The following is a 22,509-nucleotide window of genomic DNA, read 5'->3' as shown; positions in this document are numbered from 1 at the left end:
CCTCCTAACTCACCAGCCCAGGGTCGGCCTCAGCCACCATGAGCCATTAAGGTCTTCTTCCTCCTTCCCAGCCTCTCTCCAAGAGGCCCAGGCTCCTTTAAGACAAGGCAGATCCTGTACTCTTCACTCCTGGTTAACCCCTCCAAGTCCCAGTGGCCCCAAGGCTGGGGCCCTAGTGGGCGGAGGCAGAGGGGGAGCCAGGGGCGGGGAAAGAAGTCTGGGAGTGAGAGAATGAGGCAGGGTAGCCGGGAAGGCGGCTAGCTGCGGAGGAGTAGAGCCAGCCGAGGGGCTCCCGCTGTGCCAGGCGGGCAGTGCCAAATCCCAGGAGCCCAGAGGTGGGGGGAGGGCCGGGGACAACCCGGCCCTGCCCCCTTCCCTAGCGAGGTGCCCATCAACTTCGGAAGAAAGTTTGGCATCAATCTCAGCCGTTGGTGTCTTGAGGATGGGCAGGGTCCCGCTGGCCTGGTGCTTGGCGCTGTGCTGCTGGGGTTGTGCAGCTCCTAAGGGTGAGTGATGGGGTCTCACTGAGGCAGAGACACCGGCTAATGGGACCCAGGGCAGGGGGGCAGTGAGGAGGTGGGGGCTGGCTGGCAGGTGTTGGGGGTGCTGGGCTGGTTTAGAAAGTTTTCTTGAGAGTGCTGGCTTGGGATGGTGAGGGGGGGTGGGAGGGGGGGACAGAAGGACACAGACTCAAGAGCCTGGGGTTAGGGAAAGCAACTCAGAGAGAAACATCGGGACAAGAAACAGAAACGGGGAGGGGCAAAAGATGGACTGGGCAGAAAGACAGACTGAAGGAGCTGAGGGAGGGTTGAAGGCTGATGAATCTGGGTCCTGAAAAGAGGGACAGAACTAGAGGGTCCAGATGACAGGAAGGGATCTTTCCCCTAACAAACACAGAGGAAGACTGGAGAAAGAGGGCTTGGGAGTCCTGGACCCCCCTTGTCACTGCTGTCCCCCTCCACTTGTTCTTGCCCTGCTGGAGTGTTCTCTCTCTCTCTCTCTCTCTCTCTCTCTCTCTCTCTCTCTCTCTCTTCCCCATTCCTTCCCTTCTCTTTCCTTCTCTGCTCTGTTTTCTTTTCCTCTATCTCCCAGTCCAGACTGTGAAGTCCCTAGAGACCAGAATGGCAAGGACCGGCCCTGCCAGGCAATCCAGGGCGTGGGAGGCTGCCAGATCCCAGGCCTTCTTCCCAACGGACTGCACATGGGATGGAAGCCGGACCTCAATCCCCTGGGAAGACTCCCATCCTCCCCCATGCCTCCACCCCACCCCCCTCTGAGATCATTCTACAACTATGTGGGGTCCTGGCAACAGTGGGCAGATGTAGAAGGTGGGCTAGAGGAGCAGCGAGCTGTGGGGTTCCTGAGCATGCTCTTCACCATCTCCCCTGACAGACACACAGACCGAGGTTGGCAGCCCATTTGTGGGGAACCCAGGGAATATCACGGGTGCCAGAGGACTCACAGGGACCCTTCGGTGTGAGCTCCAGGTCCAGGGGGAACCTCCTGAGGTGGCGTGGCTTCGAGATGGACAGATCCTAGAACTGGCTGATAACACCCAGACCCAGGTGCCTCTGGGCGAAGACTGGCAAGATGAATGGAAAGTTGTCAGTCAGCTCAGGTGTGGCACCTGTCGCTGACCAGTGATCTCCATACGCACAGCCCTTCCACACCAAGCCACTGGGCAGCCGCTCCACCTGGGTTGGGAATCTCCACCTGACCACTTACTGGGCACGTGGCTCTGAGCTTGTGATACTACGTCTGGGTTTCGCTTTCCTCTTCTGTAAAAATGAGTTAAAAATAGGACCTACTTCAGCCTCCTATAAGTTTCCTGCCCAGACCCCCTCCCTCTTTCAGTTCTGCTGACCCTCCCTGTGTTCAGCCCTGACCCCCAGCCTCTCTGTCTCACCTCTCCCCTTCTAGAATCTCAGCCCTGCAACTTTCAGATGCAGGAGAGTACCAGTGTATGGTGCACCTGGAAGGACGGACCTTTGTGTCTCAGCCTGGCTTCGTAGGGCTGGAAGGTAAGTTCTCGGGTCAGAGCTTCTGTGGAGAAGACAAGTGAAAAAATACAGGGGTTTTTCCATTGGGATATAAAGTCCAGAGACATAGGGAATCTTAGGAGCTGGGGAGGCATGGGAGGCCATAAATTATGGGGGACAGACAGATCTAAGGCAGATTCTATGTCCCAGAGGAGAGAGATTTGGGAAGCTTTTGGATGTCCTGGGGAATTAGATATGCTTGGAGTAGGACCTTCTAGTCTAGGAGTCAGGTGCACATGAGTTAATTCTCCTATCCTTCCAAGTACCTCACATCTTCTTTAGGAAAGGGATACAGGAAAGCCAGGCATAGTGATGCACACACATAACTGCCACATTCAGGAGGCCGAGGCAGGTGATCTGTAGTTTGAGGCTAATCTGGGATCCATAGCAAGACCCTCAAAAAGAGAAGATCTGAGCATGGAAACCTTTAATCCCAGCACTGGGGAGACAGAGGCAGGAGGATTTTTCTTTCTTTCTTTTTTTTTTTTGGTTTTTTGAGACAGGGTTTCTCTGTGTAGCCCTGGCTGTCCTGGAACTCACTCTGTAGACCAGGCTAGCCTCGAACTCAGAAATCCGCCTGCCTCTGCCTCCCGAGTGCTGGGATTAAAGGCGTGGGCCACCACCGCCCAGCTAGGAGGATTTCTGTGAGTTCAAGGCCAGCCTGGTCTACATAGTAAGTTGCAGGACAGCCAAGGCTCTGTAGAAAGACCGAATCTCAGAGAGAGAGAGAGAGAGAGAGAGAGAGAGAGAGAGAGAGAGAGAGAGAGAGAGAGGAAGAAGGAGGAGGAAGAGGAGGAGGAGGAGGAAGAAGAGGAGGAGGAAGAGGAGAAGGTGGTGGAAGGAGAACAGGAAAAAAGGAAAGGGGCAGGAAGAGGGAGAAAAGGGGGAAGAGAAAAAGAAAAGCAAGAGACAAGTCGAGACTTTTACATGCCCTGAAAAATGTCCAAGATGGTCAGGCATAGGCTAAACCAGATGTTGGAAGCTCAGTCCCAGGCATAGAATCATAAAGGATCAAATATCTGAAGGTGAAGCAGGTGTCCTGGGGGACCAGGTATAAGGGACAAGTCAAAAACCCTGCAGAGTGGTTCTAGTGCACCTCCAACATCCTAATGATAATCTGGGGGACCTCAAAGGTTCAGAGGTAACCAAGCTCTGTCACTGACTGACCAGGTCTACCGTACTTCCTGGAGGAGCCTGAAGACAAAGCTGTTCCTGCCAACACTCCCTTTAACCTAAGCTGCCAGGCCCAGGGACCCCCAGAACCCGTGACCCTACTCTGGCTTCAAGATGCTGTCCCCCTAGCCCCAGTCGCAGGATACAGCTCTCAGCACAGTCTGCAAGCTCCAGGTGAGTCTGAGTGTGGGCCAAAGCAGGGCAGCCAGGGCCCTTCATGCGACGTGTCTGTCCACTTGTCTCTCTGTCTTCTGTCTCTGTCATATTTCCCTCCCTGTGATATTTGTCATGTCTGTTCTCCATCTCTCTGTCTCTCCCTCACTGTTTCGCTACTTCTGTGTGTGCCTCTGTTCACCCCAACCTCTCCCTTCCCCCCCCTCCCGTCACCCCAGCCTCTCTCTGATCACCCTTACTTTTCTCTCTCTGCTCACTCCAGCCTCTCTCTGTGTTCACCCCAGCTCCTCTGCTCAATAGCATTCTTTGTCCTAAATCTCCTCTAAAGCTGTTCAGTGGCCCAAGTGTGTAGGCCTGGTGCTCCTTTGTCAGCCCTGACCCAAGCAGGGCATCAGAACGAACCAATACCCTCCTCTGTCCACTTCTTCCTTTGACCTGCCCACCTCCTGCTCTGAAGTGTCCCCTAGGCCTCAGTCTCTGCTCAGCTGAGGTTTCCTGGGAAAGCAGAGCCCAGAGTAGAATGAGGGAGGGAAAGTAAGCAACAGAGAAAGTCAATTAGAGAAGACAAGGGTGGAGGCTCTTACCGGCAATCCCAGAATTTGGGAAGCTGAGACAGAAGGATTGTCACCAGTTTGAGGTGTGTCTAGCTGACATGGTGAGTTCTAGGCCAGCCTGGGGTTGCAGAGTGAGACCCCACTTATTGCAGAGTGTCAATAAAGAAAAAAAGCAAAGGGCTGCGGCTGGTAATCAGTAGAACGATTGCCTTAGCAAGCTCGCAGCCCTGTTCAAAGCACCGTGTAAGCCAGGCTCGGTGGTGAAGAACGCCTGCAATCACAGCGCTGGTGGAGGCAGCACTGCCAGAAGTTCAAGATTGTCCTTGATTATCAAGCTCAAAGCTAGCTCTGGCTACTTAGTGAGTTAGAGGCTAGCCTTGGGCAGGGTGAGGAAGGAAAATTAAAAGAGAACAGGCCCCTGAAGTGACCCAGCATGGAGAGACACATGATAATGTGGTCTGAATGACAGGACGCCTATTTCAGAGTGACCCTCCCTTTCTGTACTGTACAGATTGGGCATTTTGCTTAGGGTCACATGGTAGTCAGAGACAGGGCTGGGGGGACCTTGAGTGTCCCTTATGAAAGAAGAAGAAGAGATGGAGGCACACGTAGCAACACCCAGAAGAGTAATGACGTCCTATTATTAAAAACCTCACCTGCTGCCTCTCAGGGGAGGTGAAGAAGGGTCTCTTAGTGTGGAGGGAACTGCTCACATTCCCAGCATTCTGAGAGCCCTGAATGTGCAAGGAAGTGTGATGAGCATGCTGGCCCCCAGAGGGGTGACTCAGGCCTGTGGCTCGAGTGGCCTGGTAGGGATAGGAATGGGGCTGAGTCAGCGTGGCTGGGAAGAAGGGAGGAGGGGAGAGATGGGGCCCGCAGGTGTTAGAGGGTCTTCTGTGTCTCTCAGTGTGTTGTGACAGAACAGAAGCACCTGCAAAGAGGTGACGAGTTCCACATGTGTAGCCCTGTCCTCCCGGATTGGCTGATCCATCAGTATTAACTGCTCTGTAGGAGAGAATGCCTTAGTGAGGTCCAGCCTCTGTAGCTGTCACTAAAGGTCAACTTTGTCTTGTATCTGTTTTCCTTCTGTGTTCTGTGTTCATGGCTGTTGATATTGTATGAGACCAGAGCTCTTGGCACCATGCAGCTAGCTTGAACAACTCTGTATATTAAGGCGACAACATCAGTTCACAGGAGTGCACCTGGGGTTGTATGTACTGTTGCGAGGTTCCAGTCTCTCGCAGGATCAAGATGTCATATGGACATGGCAGCTTGTGCCTGTAATCCCAACACTCACGGTGGCCAGCCTGGGCTACACAAGACCCTGTCTCCAAAGGGAGAGGGAAGATGCCTGTGTGACTAAGTTGGTATGTTTCTTATTGCTCATCAAAGGAAAAGCATGAGCCAGTCAGTGGTAATGTGCATCTTTAACCACAGCACTTGGGAGGCAGGGGCAGGCAGATCTCTGAGAGTTTGAGGCCAGCCTGGTCTACAGAGTGAGTTCCAGGACAGACAGGGCTGTTACATAGAAAAACCCTTCTCAACCCTCACCCCCAAAAAACGGAAAGAAAGAAAGAAAAGTATGACTGTCATCATGAAATTCTGTGTCTTAGTATGTACCAAAGAGAGAGACAGAGAGAGGTAGAGACTCATAGCAGAGTGCTTGTACATGTCTGCTCTCTCTGGGGGTCTGCTACTGACTCCTACTGATTCTTAGTGACTGAACCCCAAGTGTTCACCTGTTACCCACGTATCTGTGCCAACCCATGCGTATGTGGCAGTGTCCCCATCTTGCAGTCTCTACAGAGAGCCTTCATGGCTGTGCAGTAACTGGTTTCCCATCTGTCTGTGTCTCTGTTTGACACAGATAAAGCGTTCTCTCTCTCTCTCTCTCTCTCTCTCTCTCTCTCTCTCTCTCTCTCTATCTCTCTGGGTCTCTCTCTCTCTCTCTCTCTCTCTCTCTCTCTCTCTCTCTCTCTCTCTCTCTCTCCCTCCTTCCCACCCCCGTAGGGGCAGTGAGGAGTCAACATTAACTTTTATTGCTACCTAGTTTGTATCTACTTGTCTGTCCCTTTCAACACTGACATGTGTTGTTTGGAGCAAAGAAGTATGTTTAGTTTGTGTTTCTCAGCATTGACATCTGTGTATACTATTTGGCCAGGTATTTGCTATTTGCAGTGGACGTGTGCAGGTTGTGTGTTTATGTGCTCCTTCCCACACTGACTCGTGTGTGTGTGTGTGTGTGTGTGTGTGTGTGTGTGTCTGTCTGTCTGTCTGTCTGTCTGTCTGTCTGTCTATGGGGCTATGCCTCATTGTCAGTTTCCATGTGTTTACCAGTAAATCTCGGGGCATTTATGTCACTGTGTTTGGGACAGCATCCGCCCTGTGAATAGTGTATAGCTTAGCCAGTGCTGCGTTTCTGTGTGTTTATATTTGTGCTAATAACGGCCCCTGTGTATTTAAGCGTGATTCACTGTCGGGGGAGGGAAGGGTGCTTTGTAAAAGAATTTTGTCAGTTTGTGCGTGTGAGTGCCTCTCTGTCCCTCTCCATCTGAGTCAGGGCGTGTCCTCTTCTCCCTCCATCTCTCTCATTCCCTCAGAAAAGCCAAGGGTGGGAGTGAGCGGATGGGGTGGGGGTGGGGCAGTACATCTGGAAAACACATCTGGAGTCCACAGGCTTTTGTGTGGTGGAGTACAAGAGGAGAGAGGGGTCCCAGACCCCTCGGATCATCCCAATGTCCTCATTTGAGATGCAGCCCCTGGGGCATGAAAATGGGAAATCCCAGGTTATGCCCACCATGACAGGCCGGAAGTGGAGGGTGGGGGGCGCCCCAGTGACTCAGGCGGGGGCAGGAATGCTGCGGTCGGAACAGAACTGAGCTCCAGAACCAATGCCCCCCCCCATGCCCCGGGGCTGCTACGGCTGGCCCTTAGCGCCAGCTCCCTCGCGGTGGCCCCCACGTGCCAGGTGGCTGGCGGTGATCCAGCGCTCGCCCCCTCAGGCTGCTCTCCCAGGGCCACGCATCCCTTCCCGGGCCGCGGGGGCTGCGGCGCGGGCACCTGACCTTGGCTGGGAACCGCAGCCAGCCCGGGCAGCCGAGGCTAGGGCGCTTCCCTATCCACCCCCTTCCGGCCTTCGAGACGGATTTTCCCCTGTTCCACTCCCTCTGCTGACTGAGAAAAGGAAACTTTGTGTCTGCCGAGCGAGGCCGCTCTCCAACATACCAGGTGGAGGGGACACCGCGCTCCCTCGCACAAACGCAGATGCCACAGTGACAGAAGTTCATGATGTCCTCAGAGTTACACAAGCCATGAAACACAGATGGGAAACGCACGCACATCCACATCCACCAGGCTCAGAATTGCAGCCCCAATACTAGGGGACTCTGGCAAATGGGTATTGCATATCTGTGTGTTTGCCTGCTTGTTTATGTCTAGGATATTTGTTTTGTGCACACTGTGTGTGCACGGTGGTGACATAGTTGCACATACAGAAAGAGTTGGTGCACAAACAAGACAAAACAAGAGTCTCAAGACAAACACCTTGGCCCACAAACCTTTCCCAGACACACCAAGACATTTATTCAAAAACACATTAACTGGGTTGCTCCCCTGTTACATAATCAGGCTCCCTTTTCTTCCAAAAACACCCAAACACAGACGCACACACGTGCGTGCATTGGCTTCTAAGGCTTGGTTTTGCTGGCCTGCCATTCCAACTACTCCAGAGACCGAGACAAGAGGATTACATGTTCAAAGCCCTTCTGAGCTACAGAGTCTCTTCAAGGCCAGTCTGGGCAACTTAGTGAGATCCTATCTCCAAAGAAAGGTTAAAAGGAAGGCTGGGAATGCAGCTTAGCAATGAGACATCCTCCTAGAATCCATCTGGGAGGAGCTGGGGTGTGGTTCATCTGTAGAGCATTGGATTAGCATTCGTTCCTGGGCTTGATCAGGAAGACCCATTGGGGCTGGAGAGACTGTTTAGCAGATAGGAGCACTTGCTCCTCTTACAGAGGACCTACAAGGGCCAACTCACATCCTCCTGTATGTGTCTAGCTCCTGGGACCCTCGTTCCCTCTTCTGGCCTCTAAGGGCACCTGAATATATGTGGTACACACACACATACACACACATACACACACTAAATCTTTTTTAAAAATTCACTCACAGCTAGGTGGCACACACCTTTGATCCCAGCACTCAGGAGGCAGAGGCAGGTAGATCTCTGTGAGTTTGAGGCCAGCCTGGTCTACAAGAGTGAATTCCAGGACAGCCAAGATTACACAGAGAAACCCTGTCTTGGAAAAAAGAATTCACCCACTCATTCAACAAACATTTGTAGAGCACCTACCACCGTGTGCCATCATAAGGTTAAACAGATATTCCCTGCTCTCCTAGAATGGAGATTCTGAGAGAAAGCCCTAAGAAACGTGATTCTTGGGTGACATGTGAGCATGCCGGCACTTAGGAGAGAAAGCGAAGCCAAATTCCAATTCTACAGAGATTAGTCAGGGGCAGAATAACTTAGGTGTGTCATCTGAAGAGCCAGGATGAAGGAAGGAGGGTGAAGTCACATAGACATCTTTCGGGAAGACACTGTGTGTGTGTGTGTGTGTGTGTGTGTGTGTGTGAGAGAGAGAGAGAGAGAGAGAGAGAGAGAGAGAGAGAGAGAGAGAGACCAGAAGCAGAGTGAGCCAAGAGAGCAGTTGTAGGAGACAGATTTATCAATGAGCAAAGACGTTTACATTACCATACAGTTCTGTCCTGAAGTGTGTGCTCATTGTCTGTGTCTGTGTGGATCTATGTAGGCCTGTGTGAGTATATGTTGGTATAGGGCCCCTTGATCCCTTTCCCTGCAGGGATGGGAATGATCCTTCCACACTGCAGGAAAGAACTCTACCACTGAGCTACGTCCACACTCTTGTTTATTTTATATGTGTATATGCCTGACTGCATGCGTGCGGACCAGATGTGTGCGTGCTGTGATAGCGGAGGTCAGAAAGAACATTGGATCCCCTGAAACTGGATTCATAGGCAGTTGTGAGCTGCTATGCAGGTGCTGCGAACCAAACCCAGGTCCTCTGCAAGAGCAGTCAGTGCTCTTAACTGCTGAGCCGTCTCCCCAGCCCCTTCCAGTATCCTTTTTGTTACATTTCAAGCCTGGGACAAATGGCTGAGAAGCCTACTTAACATACCAAGGTGGACCCCACCTCCAGGTTCTCCCAACATCCCTCAGTCCATATACAAGGCCCTCCTAGCCGGCATACTCCACCCCCTACCCTAAACTTCTCCAGCCCAAGGGGCTGGGCTGCTTCTTCCTATATGACACAACCATTTTAGTTACCTGGTCTTTTGTACCTTTGGGCCTCCTGGCTGCTGTACCTCATTTCCCCTCTCTCCTCTCCCTGTCCCTTCCCCTCTGCCCACAGGGCCCAGCTCAGTCTGATCATGTCCACTCTGGACTCTCCCAGATGCCCCTGCCTCAGGCTATGCTCTCCCACATGTCTATGATAAACTTTCTCCTCCCCCATACCTAGGAGCACTCATCTTTCTTTTCCTTTTTATTTCTTTTACGCATTCACTTTTTACCTTTTAAGTTTGAGACAAGAATCTTGAACTCACTCTGCCAGGCAGGCTTGAACTTGAGATCCTCCTGCCTCAGCCTGCCCATTATCTGGTATGACAGGTGTGTACCGTCTGGCTTTGAAGATATGAACACTTCATGAGTCTGAGTCTAGGTGTCTGTGTCTGTGTGCATATGTATGTGAGCATGTGTGTTTCTGTGTGCATCTGTATGTATGTGTGTGTGTGTGACTATGTGACAAGGTATGGTAGTTCTGCCCCTTGTGACACAAGGCTTTCTCATATTCCTCCCTAGGCCTGAACAAGACATCTTCTTTCTCATGTGAAGCCCACAATGCCAAGGGAGTCACCACTTCCCGCACAGCCACCATCACAGGTGACAGCAAGAGGGTTCAGGGATCCTGGTGACAGGGGTGCGGGAGGCTGGACCAGAGGTCAGGGGAGAAGGCTGAGGGAAGATGGAGGGCTCTGGGGAAAGGTTCTTAAGACTTAGCCTTCCCTCATCTGTCCACAGTGCTCCCCCAGAGGCCTCACCATCTCCACGTGGTTTCCAGACATCCCACGGAGCTAGAGGTAGCTTGGACCCCTGGCCTGAGCGGCATCTATCCACTCACCCATTGTAACCTACAGGTGAGACCCTCTGACTTTGATCACTTCTGTCTCAGCCCTCCTTCAATCCACACCCACAAGCCGACACCATCTTCCCTATGGAAAACAAGCCTTTCCGTACCAGTTAATCCAAGAGTCACCCACTTCACCTGTTGGCTGTGTGAATTTGAGTAAACCCCAAAGACCATTCTGGGCCTCAGTTTTCCCATCTATAAGATGGGCATGATGTTCATATTTATGAGTTAGGAATGAGAATTCAGTAAACAAAGGAAAGTAACTAACTTAAAACTGTGCCTGGGGACGTATTATGGACTGTTAGATGGTTTTATTGTTTTTAGTATTAGTAATATTGACTGTAGCTGGATTGGGAACTCTAAGTCGTCAGGACTTGTAGCTGTTCCTGACACAACTCTATACTTACTACTGTCTTCACCCTGACCGCTCTGGATAGTTCCTGTCTAGATTAGGTCTTTCCCACTCTGGCATTTGGGCTCTCTAAGGACAGTGCTTTTAGTCACATAGTCACCTCAATGTTATATAGCATAGGTCAGGCAGATAAGGCTATTTGATGGAACATATAACAGCACAGTTACAATGGTACAGGCTTGTAATGCCAGCATTTGGGAGCAAGAGGATGGAGAGTTCAAAGTTACCCTGGGAAAAATAGCAAGACTGTCTCAAAACAAAAGACTTAAAAAGCTGAAAGTATGGCTCAGTGGTAAAGCCCCTGCTTAGAATCCCCCAGTGAGGGGCTGGGGGCGTGGCTCAGTGGTAGAGCCCCTGCCTAGAATCCCCCAGTGAGGGGCTGGGGGCGTGGCTCAGTGGTAGAGCCCCTGCCTAGAATCCCCCAGTGAGGGGCTGGGGGCGTGGCTCAGTGGTAGAGCCCCTGCCTAGAATCCCCCAGTGAGGGGCTGGGGGCGTGGCTCAGTGGTAGAGCCCCTGCCTAGAATCCCCTAGTGAGGGTCTGGGCGTGTGGCTTGAGGTAGAGCCCATGAATAGAATTGACCAGGGAGGGGCTTTTCCCTTTCAAGGTATGAACCTGAGAGATCCTGAAAGGAAAGTGGCCTGCACCCCTACCCTCACTGCCCCCAGCCAGAAGAACAAACTGAGGTTCAATCCTGGCATCTCACCAACTTGAAAGATCTCAAATGTCGGGTCAAGCCACAGCTGCCCTCCTACCCACATCCATGCAGTGTCCAGAGAAAAGCAGAAGTGTGGGTTCTTCCTTCTCCAGGTCTCACTTCCTGCTGCCCACAGGCTCTGGCTGGACAGTTCCTGAGGGAGGGTCACGGCCGTCCCAGGGAAAAGAGAAGTGGGAGTAAGTGTGAGCCCACTGTCTGCACCCATCTCCCCTTTGTACTGGCAGAGGTTCCTCTTCCTGTATGTCACTGTAGGTCAGAGAGCAGACTTGTCCCCTCCTGCTATTCATCACTGACCTGCCTCCTCCTCGGAGCTTGTAGGGCCAGTGTCACCCTCTCTGGGGACCATGTTACTTTGGGAAAGCTATTGAATGTCTGGGCCTTGGCCTCCCCATCTGTAAAACTGGAATGAGAAAAAGAATTGAGACTTTTAAGTGGACAGGGGAGATCTATGTGTTTATTGGGGTACAGGCTTAACAAGGGACTTAGCATACAGTAAGTGCTTGAAAAATACTGACTTTTAGGGCTGAAGTATAGTTTAGTGGCAGAATATGTGGTCGGCATTGGTGAGATCTTTGGGTTCATCCCCAGTCGTGCCAAAAAGGGGGCTTAGGGATATGTCTCAGTTGGTACAGAGTTTACCATGCAAGCATGAGAACCTGAGTTTGAACCCCAGAAGCCACACAAAAGAGCTGAGCATAGTAGATAGTAGAGCACATGGAACCCCAGTGCTGGGGCAGACAGAGATGATGGATCCCTGGAATTCACTGGCTGGCCAGTCTAGCAGATCAGAGAGTCCCAGGTCTTATTGAGAGACCCTGTCTCAAAAACCAAGGTGGGGGCAAGCAAGGTAGCTCACCAGGTAAAAGTGCTCGCTGCTAAACTTGATGATCTGAATTCAATTCCCAGGACCCAAATAGTAGGGGAAAACGGACTCACATAAGTTATCCTATAACACACACATACAACAACAACAATAATAACAACAACCAGACATAGTAGAACATGCCTTTAATCTCAGCATTGGGGAGGCAGGGGCAGGTGTATATCTGGAGTTGAAGGCCAGATTGGTCTATGTAACAAGTCTAAGTCAGTCAGGGATACATAGTAATACTGTCTCAGAAAGAAAGAAGTCAGGGAGGGAACAAGTTGATATTATTGTAAACACACTAACCTACATATCATTAAACTTTGACACGGCAAGTAGAGTCCTCTTGTCACTCAATGGTGGGCAAGATATTGGCTTTTTCTCTTTTTAATTTTTTTTTTCAAGACAGGATCTTAGTATGTTGCCGAGTCTGTCCTTGAACTGGTGATCCTCCTGCCTCACAGAGAGCTGGATCATAGTTGTTTCACCACACCAGCTGCACAACTGCATTTAATGATTTTGGTTGGCTGGTTGGTTGGTTGGTTGGTTGGTTGATTGGTTGGTTGGTTCGGTCCTTGAGTTGTTGCTTTGAGGGTTTTGCTTATGTGTGTTTGTGTGAAACTGGGGATCCAGAGTGTGTTCTGTACCACTGAACCACTTTGTACATTTAATCATTCAACAACCTTTCAAGGCATCTCTGGTCCTCTAAATGAGGAAACTGAGGATCAGAAAGGGGGCGGCGTGGGGGAAATCTTGCCAAAAGTGGCTTAGTCTTGCCAGAGGTGGCTTTTGCAAGTGTGGCTATATGGTTTTGCTTTGCAAATCTGGATGCCCATTGTTGTCCTGTTGTGGAACTACAACACACAGAGTTACACACACACACACACACACACACACACGCACACTCAGAGACCCTTACATCCTTGCAAAGTTGTATAGTCACATTGGGATCATTATCAAGAATAGTGTAACCACCCTCTGGTCCTCTTATCTTTCCCCACCTTCAGGCTGTGCTGTCAGACGATGGGGTGGGCGTCTGGCTAGGAGAGGCAGATCCTCCAGAAGAGCCCCTCACATTGCAAGTATCAGTGCCCCCCCACCAGCTTCGGCTGGAAAAGCTCCTTCCTCACACCCCATATCACATCCGGGTATCCTGCACCAGCAGCCAGGGCCCCTCACCTTGGACCCACTGGCTTCCTGTGGAGACCACAGAGGGAGGTAAGAAAGTCTTGGGGTGAAGATAGTATTTGGGCTTTGCTTTCATTGTTCCCACCCTGAACTCTCCTCTCACCCCTTTACCCCACAATGGCCTTAGTCTCCTTGTCCAGTCCCTGACCCTTGAGCTCTGCCCACTGGCCTCTCTCCAGATCTCTCCCTGTGCTTCCGCTCATGGAAGGCCTGCACGAATTGCCCACGCGTGTGTTCTTTCCAACCTGCCCCACTTCCTGGGAACAGGGGAGGGGGTCAGGAAGAGGTGGGGGTACCAGCTTCCCTCTTCCATGTCCTCCAGTGCCCTTGGGTCCCCCTGAGAACGTTAGCGCCATGCGGAATGGGAGCCAGGCCCTCGTGCGTTGGCAGGAGCCAAAGTTGCCCCTGCAGGGCACCCTGTTAGGGTACCGGCTGGCATATCGAGGCCAGGACACCCCCGAGGTGGGTGCTGCTGGCTGGGTTAGGGTGGAATTGTTGTGGGAAGCGGGAGATGGGGAAGAGATGACAAAGTAGACACAGGCAGTTACAGAAATCGGGTACTATTATACCATGCCCGCTAAGGTGCACCAGAAATTCTAAATGGGTCCACAAAGAAGGGGCTAAGGAATGTCTGTCTGTGAGCATTGTAAAAGCACCTCATTGGGCTTGGGTATTGTAACTTTTACAGCATCTTGGAGACGAGGCACTTCCTAACTTATACAGATATTTTATCTGGGCTAGCTGTACCCCGAGGTGAAGAGAGGGAAGGGAAGTTAGAAGGGATTGGATGAGAGCGAAAAAATGAGAATTCAGTTCTTCAACAAATGCTGAGCTGTGCCTGGTGCCAAGTACTCTTCCGAGAAGCTGAGGGTGTAGCCAGAGATGAGACAGAGTCCCTGCCCTGTACAGCTGATGTTCCAGAGTGCAGGGGGCTAGAGATGTGGCGATGTGGGGAGAGGATGAACAAGGGTTGAGTCTTAGGAGTTCTGGATGTAGGTGTCCCTCCTGATGTCACCTCTGGACTTCCTAGGTACTTATGGATATAGGGCTAACTCAAGAGGTGACCTTGGAACTGCGGGGGGACAGGCCTGTGGCTAACCTGACTGTGTCTGTGGCAGCCTATACCTCGGCTGGGGATGGGCCCTGGAGCCTTCCTGTGCCCCTAGAGCCCTGGCGCCCAGGTAACTCTAAAGCCATACCCAGCCCCCTTCAAGCTGCCCCGAGAATGGTCTCTTCCTGGCACCCTTGACTTGTTCCTCATGCCTCTGAGTGCTCCCCCAGCTTAGATTCTGTTGCTACCCTGAGCCTGACACAGAGCCTCCCTCAGTCTGCTCACTTGCGTCATGTCAGTCTTGTCCTCTCTGAGCATGTCTCTCCTCTGTCCTTTCTCCTCACAGGGCAAGGACAGCCACTCCACCATCTGGGTAAGGGCTTTTGTGCCCCCTTTCTCTGCCCTCCCTCAACATGCAGCGAGGGCCTCATCACCACACATGTACCTTCTACACATCCCTGTCACGCATCCCAAACATATCACTCTGACCCTGCACTTCCTCAGTTTGCGTGGTCCTTGAGAGAAGTGCCTAGAATGGCCCAGTGAATGGTATGGGAGAGTGGATAGGTTCGCAGACAGATGGTTATGTAAGGAGTGAATTAATATATACTGGGTGGATGGTGGATGGAAAGATTGAAGGATAGATGCATGAATGGATAACCATATGGAGACTGGGTTGACAGACAATTGGATGGATAGATGGGGGGGAAAAGACTGAAGGACAGATAGCCAGGCATGGTGGTATGTGTGTTTGATCCCAGCACTTAGGAGACAGGAGCAGATGGATCTCTCTAAGTTTGAGGCCAGCTTGGGCTATGTAGTGAGTTCCAGGGAGGGGGAAGGAGGAGGGAAGGATGGAAGAAAGGAGGGAATGGGGGAAGAGGCAAGGAGAGAGGTTCTCAAATCTCAAAGGATTCCTTCAGCAATCCTCAAACTTTCTTCCTACTTCCATGGCACCCTCCCAGCACTGTAGAACCACCACTCAGAACCCAGCTCACCTCTTTAGATGCTCTTTTCATACCTCCTTCTGCATCCTCATCAGCCCTCCTCTCGCACCCCATGACAGCCCTTCTTTTCTCACACATGCCTGGTGCACACTCAGCTTCTTGGTTTTTGACAGTGGGAATCACTATGTAGGCCCTGGCTGGCCTGGAACTCTATATATTGTCCAGGCTGGCCTGTAACTCACAGAGATCTACCAGCCTCTGCCTCCTGAATACGGGGCTTAAAGGCGTGTGCCACCATGCGCAGCTATACCTAATATTTATATGCCTGCTCTGTGTGTGCCTTATATCCACCCCATGTGATCCAATTGTAACTACCAAAAAATGTCCAGTCCACAATTGTATAACCTATATCTGCTTGTCTGGGAATCAGGAATTTTACTCTCCTTACCCTAAATGACCTTACCCTACAGTCTTGCTATCTTTCTTTCTCTATGTCTCTCTATGTCTCCCTCTGTCCTCCTCCTCCTCCTTCTCTTCTTCTTCTTCTGAGAGAGAGAGAGACATACATAGAGACACACAGAGAGACAAAGACACACACACAGACACATACACACATACACATGCCTAGACAGATACACACAAAGACAGACAGACACACAGATACACACAGAGAGACACACACACACATACAGACACACACACATGGACTCATGCCTAGACAGATACACGCACACAGACACACACAGAGAGAGACACACATAGACACACAGAGAGAGACAGAGACACACAGAGAAAGACATACACAGATACATACAGAGACACACACAGAGACACACGGAGACATACACACACACACACACACACACACATACCTGGTGTGTGTACTTCTGGTACTCTTAGCTCAGCACATGACCAACCATGCTCCAGTCCCTCCCTGCTCTGCACCTGTCCCTTTCCTATACTTCCCGTGCCCTTCCTGTGATCTTCACTTGCCAGCTCATGTTTAGTTCACGTAGTTTGCATGTTCACTGCACACTCTTCTCATGCTCAATCACATCTCTAGAGATCACTGCTTACAGCCCGCCATGGTTGGCGCAAACTTGCAACCCCAGCACATGGGAAGCTGCCCTGACCCTGAGCTACAACAAATCTTGATGAGAGCGAGGAGAGAGAGAGAGAGAGAGAGAGAGAGAGAGAGAGAGAGAGAGAGAGAGAGTCTGGAGATGTAGCCCAGCTGGTAGAGTGCTTGCCCGGCATGCACGAGGCCCTGGTCCCATCTCCAGCTCTCCATAAGCTAGTCGTGATGATGCATCCCTGTAATCTGAGCACTCAGGAGGTGGATGCAGGAGGATCAGAAGTTCAAAAATCAACTTGTCTGCACACGAAGCCTGAGTCTAGCCTGAAGTTTATTTGACCCTTCTTAAAACAAAACAAAAACTGGACATTTCTCCTTTGTCTTGTGCCACAAGCCCCTCCAATGGCCACCCTGTTCTTTACACACACACACACACACACACACACACACACACACACACACACATCCCTTCTGCATGTGTATTTGTCTTTCACTCCTCACCTCACAGAGCACGCCCTAAGATAGTCCTTAGTTAAGATAGTCCTTAGTCCCCAGCCTTGTGCTATGTGCATCTTCTACACTGTGGGGATTCTCCCCCTTACTCACTGGTCTTTCCACACCCAGGTCACTTCTTTGCACAATCATCCTGCCACTGTCTCCCTTAAACTATTTCAGACTCTCTCCCACACTCGTCTATCCCTTCCCTGCATGCTCATGCCCCCTGTATACACATCTCACCTTCCCTTTCCACCCAGGACACATTCCTGCCTCCCTCCCATGTCACTCCCACTTGGGCCCCAGGGAACTGGATCCAGGGGCCTTAGCTGTGATCTGTCCCCCATACCCTCTGACAGTGAGTGAACCCCCACCTCTCGCCTTCTCGTGGCCTTGGTGGTATGTACTGCTGGGAGCACTTGTGGCCGTTGCCTGTGTCCTCATCTTGGCCCTGTTCCTTGTCCATCGGAGGAAGAAGGAGACTCGATATGGGTGAGTTAGAACTCCTTCGGGGAGACTGAAGTCATGGAAGACTAATGTGGAGACCGTGGGGGAGGTCTGAATGGGGATGAGGAGACCTGAAGAGAAGATGGAAGGCAGGGAATGGTGATTCCAAGATGTGCTCAGCACACACAAAGGGAGAGCAGCACAGGTTGGGAATGCACTGGTGCTTTGCTTTAGCGTCCACTAGAAGGACAGGGTTCCACGTGGTTCTGTTCATCCCTCACCTTCTCCCTTCTCTCCCTAGGGAGGTGTTCGAGCCAACTGTGGAAAGAGGCGAACTGGTAGTCAGGTACCGTGTCCGAAAGTCCTACAGTCGCCGGACCACCGAAGCCACCTGTAAGTGAGCTCCACCCAGAGAACTGGGCCCCTATAGACAGTCCGAGCATCTGTAGAAGCATGAGACAAAAGTTTACGAAGGTCTTCAGAACACAAGGATGTTGGAGCCTCGGGCCCTAGGCACTGTGAGGCTTGGACCACACACACAGCTTTAGAACAGTAGAAGATAGGGTGCTGTGTATTCTCAGCGCTGGGACCAAAAACAGCTTCAAGAAAAAGGGTTAATTTTGCTTCAGCGTTTGAGGGCTGGACTGATGTCCAGCCTGATGAAGAAAAGCTCTGTTAGGTGGCTGGTCAATTCCTGCCTGCAGTCAGGAAGCCCAGGAAGACAAATGCTTGGCTCAGCTTGATTTCTCCTTTCTGTTCAGTCCAGAACCCTAGACCATGGAATGGTGCAGACCACAGTAAATGTGGGTCTTCCCACCTCAGTTCCTAATTCAGAAACTCCCACCAAGACATGCACAGGGGCTTGTTGCCTATGCAATTCTAGATACTGTCAGGTTGACATTAACCACACCCAGTAAGGATTTGGGGCTTTGTTTATTTTGAGACCATGCCCAGGCTGGACTGAGCATCTCTTGTCTCCACCTTCCAAGTGCAGGTACTGTAGACAGAAAGCTCCACACCTGGCTCTGCTTCTCTTGATCTACCCCTCCCTTGCCTTGCTCTCAAGTATAACCTTACTCTGTAACCAAAGCTAGCTACAAACTTGCAACCTTTCTGTCTCCACTTTCTGGGTGCTGGCTAGGATAATTTGCATCCCAGACACACTAAGTCTTAGGAACACCAAATCTAAGAGCCAGAAGATCTTGGGATAATGTTTAATGATGATAATGGTGAAAATGATGATGATACGGACAATAACAACAGTGTGAAAGTCCCCGCATCCCCCACACACACACACACACACACAAGCTGAGCGTTCTATACACATCAACTCATTTGATCCTCACAGCCCCACGACATGAGCTCCGTTATAACCCTGCATTCAAAGACGAGGGAGCCTTAGCAGAGAGCAACTAGGCAACCTGCTTAATGCCACACAGCTTGTAAGATGGATAGATAAGTGAGATTTAAACCCAGCCAATTTTCCTCGGAACTCATTTTTGTCTGGTTTCAGGCCTCAAGTTACCCTTAGACTTTCTATGTAACCGAGGTTCTCTTAAAGGCGTGATCCTACTGCCTCCAGCAACTTGCTCTGAAGCTTTCTCTTCCCTCTTCTCTGTCTGAAACTGTCTTTCCCTCACTCCATCTTTTCCTCCCTCCCTCGCCTTGCTATGCTGGGCAAGCAGGGTACCAGTGAGTCATATACTCAACCGTTGATTTCTTAAGGCATTGCCTCATTAGGTACTGGCCTTGAACTCACTCTCCTCCTGCCTCAAGTTCCTGTGTTCTGGGATTACTTGAGTGTGCCACCATATACAACCTGAAGTCAATACTCAAAAGGCCACACTCAGAATTATAGAACGTCAGAAACAACCGAATTCTAGATTCAATCTTGGTCTGAAAAATAATATGGTCAGCGCTCTCGGTTCTCATAGTTTTGAAAATCATAGTGTCTTAGAACTGTAGACCCATAAGACAATAGAGTCACACAAGGTCCCAGCTGAGGTCATCCTCAGAGGCCCTGCAAGCTCCTCAGTTTCCATCTGGGGAAACTGAAATCCAGAGAGCAAAAGAACAGATCTAAGTCCAGATCTAGCACACAGCACAGACTCCCAGTGTCCCAGGGGATGCTGGGAAGGTCCGGGAAAGACATTTATTTAAGAAGAGAAGGAAAAAGTGGGATGGCCACAGTGTTTTGATGAAATAATACACAGGCACGGTTCTTGCAGCATGAGCCTGGTCCCAAGAGGTTCTGGAGAGCTGGGCTGGACATCCATGAGGTCAAAATGATTTTCACAGTGGTACCAAGATGCTGCTTGCTCTTTCACACCCCACTCTTCACAGATTTTCAAGGGACTCTCCCTCAAGCTCCCTGATATGTGATGTCATCAACAATCTGTGGTTAAACATAAGCTTGTGTGTTACTGTGTTTTTATAAGCTATTGTCAGGAGCTCGAGAGATAGATAGCTCAGTGGTTAAGAGCATTTGCTGTCTTACCAGAGGACCTGTGTTTAATTCCCAGCACCCACATGGTGACTCACAACCATCAATAACGCCTGTGCCAGGATATCTGATGTCATCTTCTGGCCTTCATGGGTACTGCATGCACATGGTACACAGCTATATATGCAGGCAAAAACTCATACATACATATATACATATAAACACATTTTAAAAATAAAAGAAGATGTTATTTTAAACTGGATGGGGTGACAGATCATGGGGACTAAAGCAGAAAGACTGAAAGTTTAAGATCTGCCTGGGTTAGATTGAGTTCAGGCCAGCCTGTGTAACTTAGTGAGACTGTCTCAAAAGAAAAGGTAAAAGAGGTCTGGGGATATAGCCCAATGCTCAGTGGTAGAATACTTGTCAGGAATACTTCCCCAGTGAGGGGCTAGGAGTGTTGCTCAGTGGTAGAGCCCCTGCCTAGAATCCCCCAGTGAGGGGCTGGGAATATGGCTAGGTTAGGCTGCATATTAAGACTGTGTTAAAAAAAAAAAAAAACTGAATTGAATACAGTGACTTCTGAGGTACCTAATAATATTCTTATAGGAAGATTATGGATTTGTTTTGGTGGTAGTACTAGCTTTTGTGTGATATAAGACTTCAGTATGTAGCCCCCCCAATTGATTATGTAGACCAGGTTTGTCTTAAACTCACAGAGATATGCCTGCCTCTGCTTTCCGAATGCTAAAGATATATATTTTTAAGATCAGTCCCCTTGACGTAGCCCAGAGTGGCTTCAAGCTTGCAGCAATCTGCCTGTTTTTCCTTCCTAGGGAAGGGTTAGAGGAATGTGATACCATGCCCAACCTTACTTATTTTGTAATCACATAATTATGATATTTATGGGGTACAGTGTCTGAAATACAGGGGGTTAATTAGATACTTATATATAGTGTGCAATTATCAAGTCTGGGTGATTAGCTAATTAGGCTTTCCGTCTCTTTTAAACACTTATAGTTTCTTTGTGCTGGTAAACTTCAGACTCTGAAGAACTATGTTTAACAACTGGTACAGAGGGCACTGACCAATTAGGGTACCCACTACAGCAAGACTGGGGCCCGGTTCTAACCTCGCAGTTGTTCCTATGCAGCAGATTGAGGAGCTAGTGTGGGTTGAGTGCTATGGACACAATTCAGTGATTCAACAGTGGACATGTCCTTCTTGGTACACATTACCTGAACATCAACCCTGCCACACGGCTCTGCCTCATTTCAGTGAACAGTCTGGGCATCAGCGAAGAGCTGAAGGAGAAACTACGAGACGTCATGGTAGATCGGCATAAGGTGGCCTTGGGGAAGACCCTAGGAGAAGGTGAGTCTCTCCACCACACATACACACACGTGCACAGGTGTACATACACACACACAAACACACAGGCACATCCACACACAAGCACACACACATACACACTCGAGAGAACATGCGCACAAGCACATGACCCATCAAAATACCAAGATTCCTCTCTCCCCAGTTCTCAGCCAAGTGCAGAAAATACTTCCCCCATAGGGGCAATATTTGATCTGATATCGATGTCTTTCTTTTTCCTGCCACAGGAGAATTTGGTGCTGTGATGGAGGGCCAACTTAACCAGGATGACTCCATCCTCAAGGTCGCTGTGAAGACCATGAAAAGTAAGTATGTGGAAGTGTGCAAGCACACGTGCAGCAGCCCCAGTCCCTAACCCAAGCATCTTCCCTGTCCTCTGGAAAGTACCAGTGTTCCCAGTGAAAAACTGGAGCCCGTGCCAGACAGATGAATAGAAGGAATTGAATTCAGGGACGTTGCTATCATATTGAATGAAGTTTGGGGTAGCATCATAATAACCAAGACATCAAAACAAACAGATTAGCAACAACAGGAAGTCACTTCCACCTCTAGGCTGAAGGGCAAAGGGGGGAAGCTGTAGCCAGAACCCATAGCTAGCAAGGAGTTGAGAACACAGAATCAAGGGTTTTCCAAGGGGGAGCTAGAAACATGATTTACATGCAATAGCTCCAAGGCAACCGGAAGTGGAAAGGGTGAGGTGCCCTGGCTTTGTTTTCACCTACCAGCCTCCCACCAGTGTCTGCCATTGACAGACTCTAGCAGGAAAGGAAACTTGGAAATGATTTTTTAAGGAGGGCAGGACAGAATGAGGCCCAGTCGGCCACTCCATTTGTCAGCTCTGACTCTACCTCTCCAAGTCTTCCTTTCTTCCTTGGAAAAATCATTCATGATGTCACTATTTCTTAGGGCTGTTAGGAAACAAAGCACTAAATGCCAGTGGTGGCATATAATACATACTGTTAATGTATGTGACTATCTCATCAGAGAGGGTAAAGGCCAGTCAATAGTCAAACAGCACAAGCAATCAAGGGGAAGTTCTTCTCATACAAAGAAGAAAAGCCTAGAGTGGTCAGGCTAGGGCAGGAGGCCAGAGAGAAATGTTTTATGAATTTAGAGTTTTAGGGCCTGAGCTCTGGAGCATCAATGCATTTGCATTACTAAGTATCTCCTGTGTACTAGATTAAGCTGGTGTGTGTGTGTGAGTGCATGTGTGTGCATGTGTGCATGTGGGGTGGAGGTGGGGATGGGGTGTCAAAGGTTGGTACTAGAGACTCCAGAGCCTTGCACATGTCAGACAAATACCCTACCTCTGAGCTACTTTCTACTGCTTTTTTT

The 22,509-nt window shown here is 50.2% G+C and overlaps 1 protein-coding gene across 3 annotated transcripts in view; it reads left to right on the top strand.

The window, feature by feature from the left end:
* Window positions 1–219: 219 nt before the first annotated feature.
* Window positions 220–22,509, top strand: part of Axl (AXL receptor tyrosine kinase) — a 30,433-nt gene continuing 8,143 nt past the window's right edge. The window contains exons 1-14 of one of the 3 annotated variants that reach the window (XM_034500627.1): window positions 220–506; window positions 1,393–1,618; window positions 1,921–2,021; window positions 3,210–3,386; window positions 9,819–9,899; window positions 10,038–10,153; window positions 13,147–13,357; window positions 13,650–13,789; window positions 14,358–14,508; window positions 14,725–14,751; window positions 17,255–17,387; window positions 17,644–17,735; window positions 21,064–21,159; window positions 21,402–21,479. In XM_034500627.1, coding sequence (XP_034356518.1) covers window positions 443–506; window positions 1,393–1,618; window positions 1,921–2,021; window positions 3,210–3,386; window positions 9,819–9,899; window positions 10,038–10,153; window positions 13,147–13,357; window positions 13,650–13,789; window positions 14,358–14,508; window positions 14,725–14,751; window positions 17,255–17,387; window positions 17,644–17,735; window positions 21,064–21,159; window positions 21,402–21,479 — 1,693 coding nt within the window. In that variant the 5' untranslated portion in view covers window positions 220–442. The remainder of the gene's footprint in view (window positions 507–1,392; window positions 1,619–1,920; window positions 2,022–3,209; window positions 3,387–9,818; window positions 9,900–10,037; window positions 10,154–13,146; window positions 13,358–13,649; window positions 13,790–14,357; window positions 14,509–14,724; window positions 14,752–17,254; window positions 17,388–17,643; window positions 17,736–21,063; window positions 21,160–21,401; window positions 21,480–22,509) is intronic. The other 2 variants (XM_034500636.2, XM_034500642.2) reach the window with 2 other exon arrangements.

The sequence above is a fragment of the Arvicanthis niloticus genome, chromosome 1 (assembly GCF_011762505.2).
Source record: "Arvicanthis niloticus isolate mArvNil1 chromosome 1, mArvNil1.pat.X, whole genome shotgun sequence".
NCBI classification, from domain to species: domain Eukaryota; kingdom Metazoa; phylum Chordata; class Mammalia; order Rodentia; family Muridae; genus Arvicanthis; species Arvicanthis niloticus.
The sequence above is the reverse complement of the archived record's forward strand: the minus strand, read 5'-3'. Positions and strand labels throughout refer to the sequence as shown.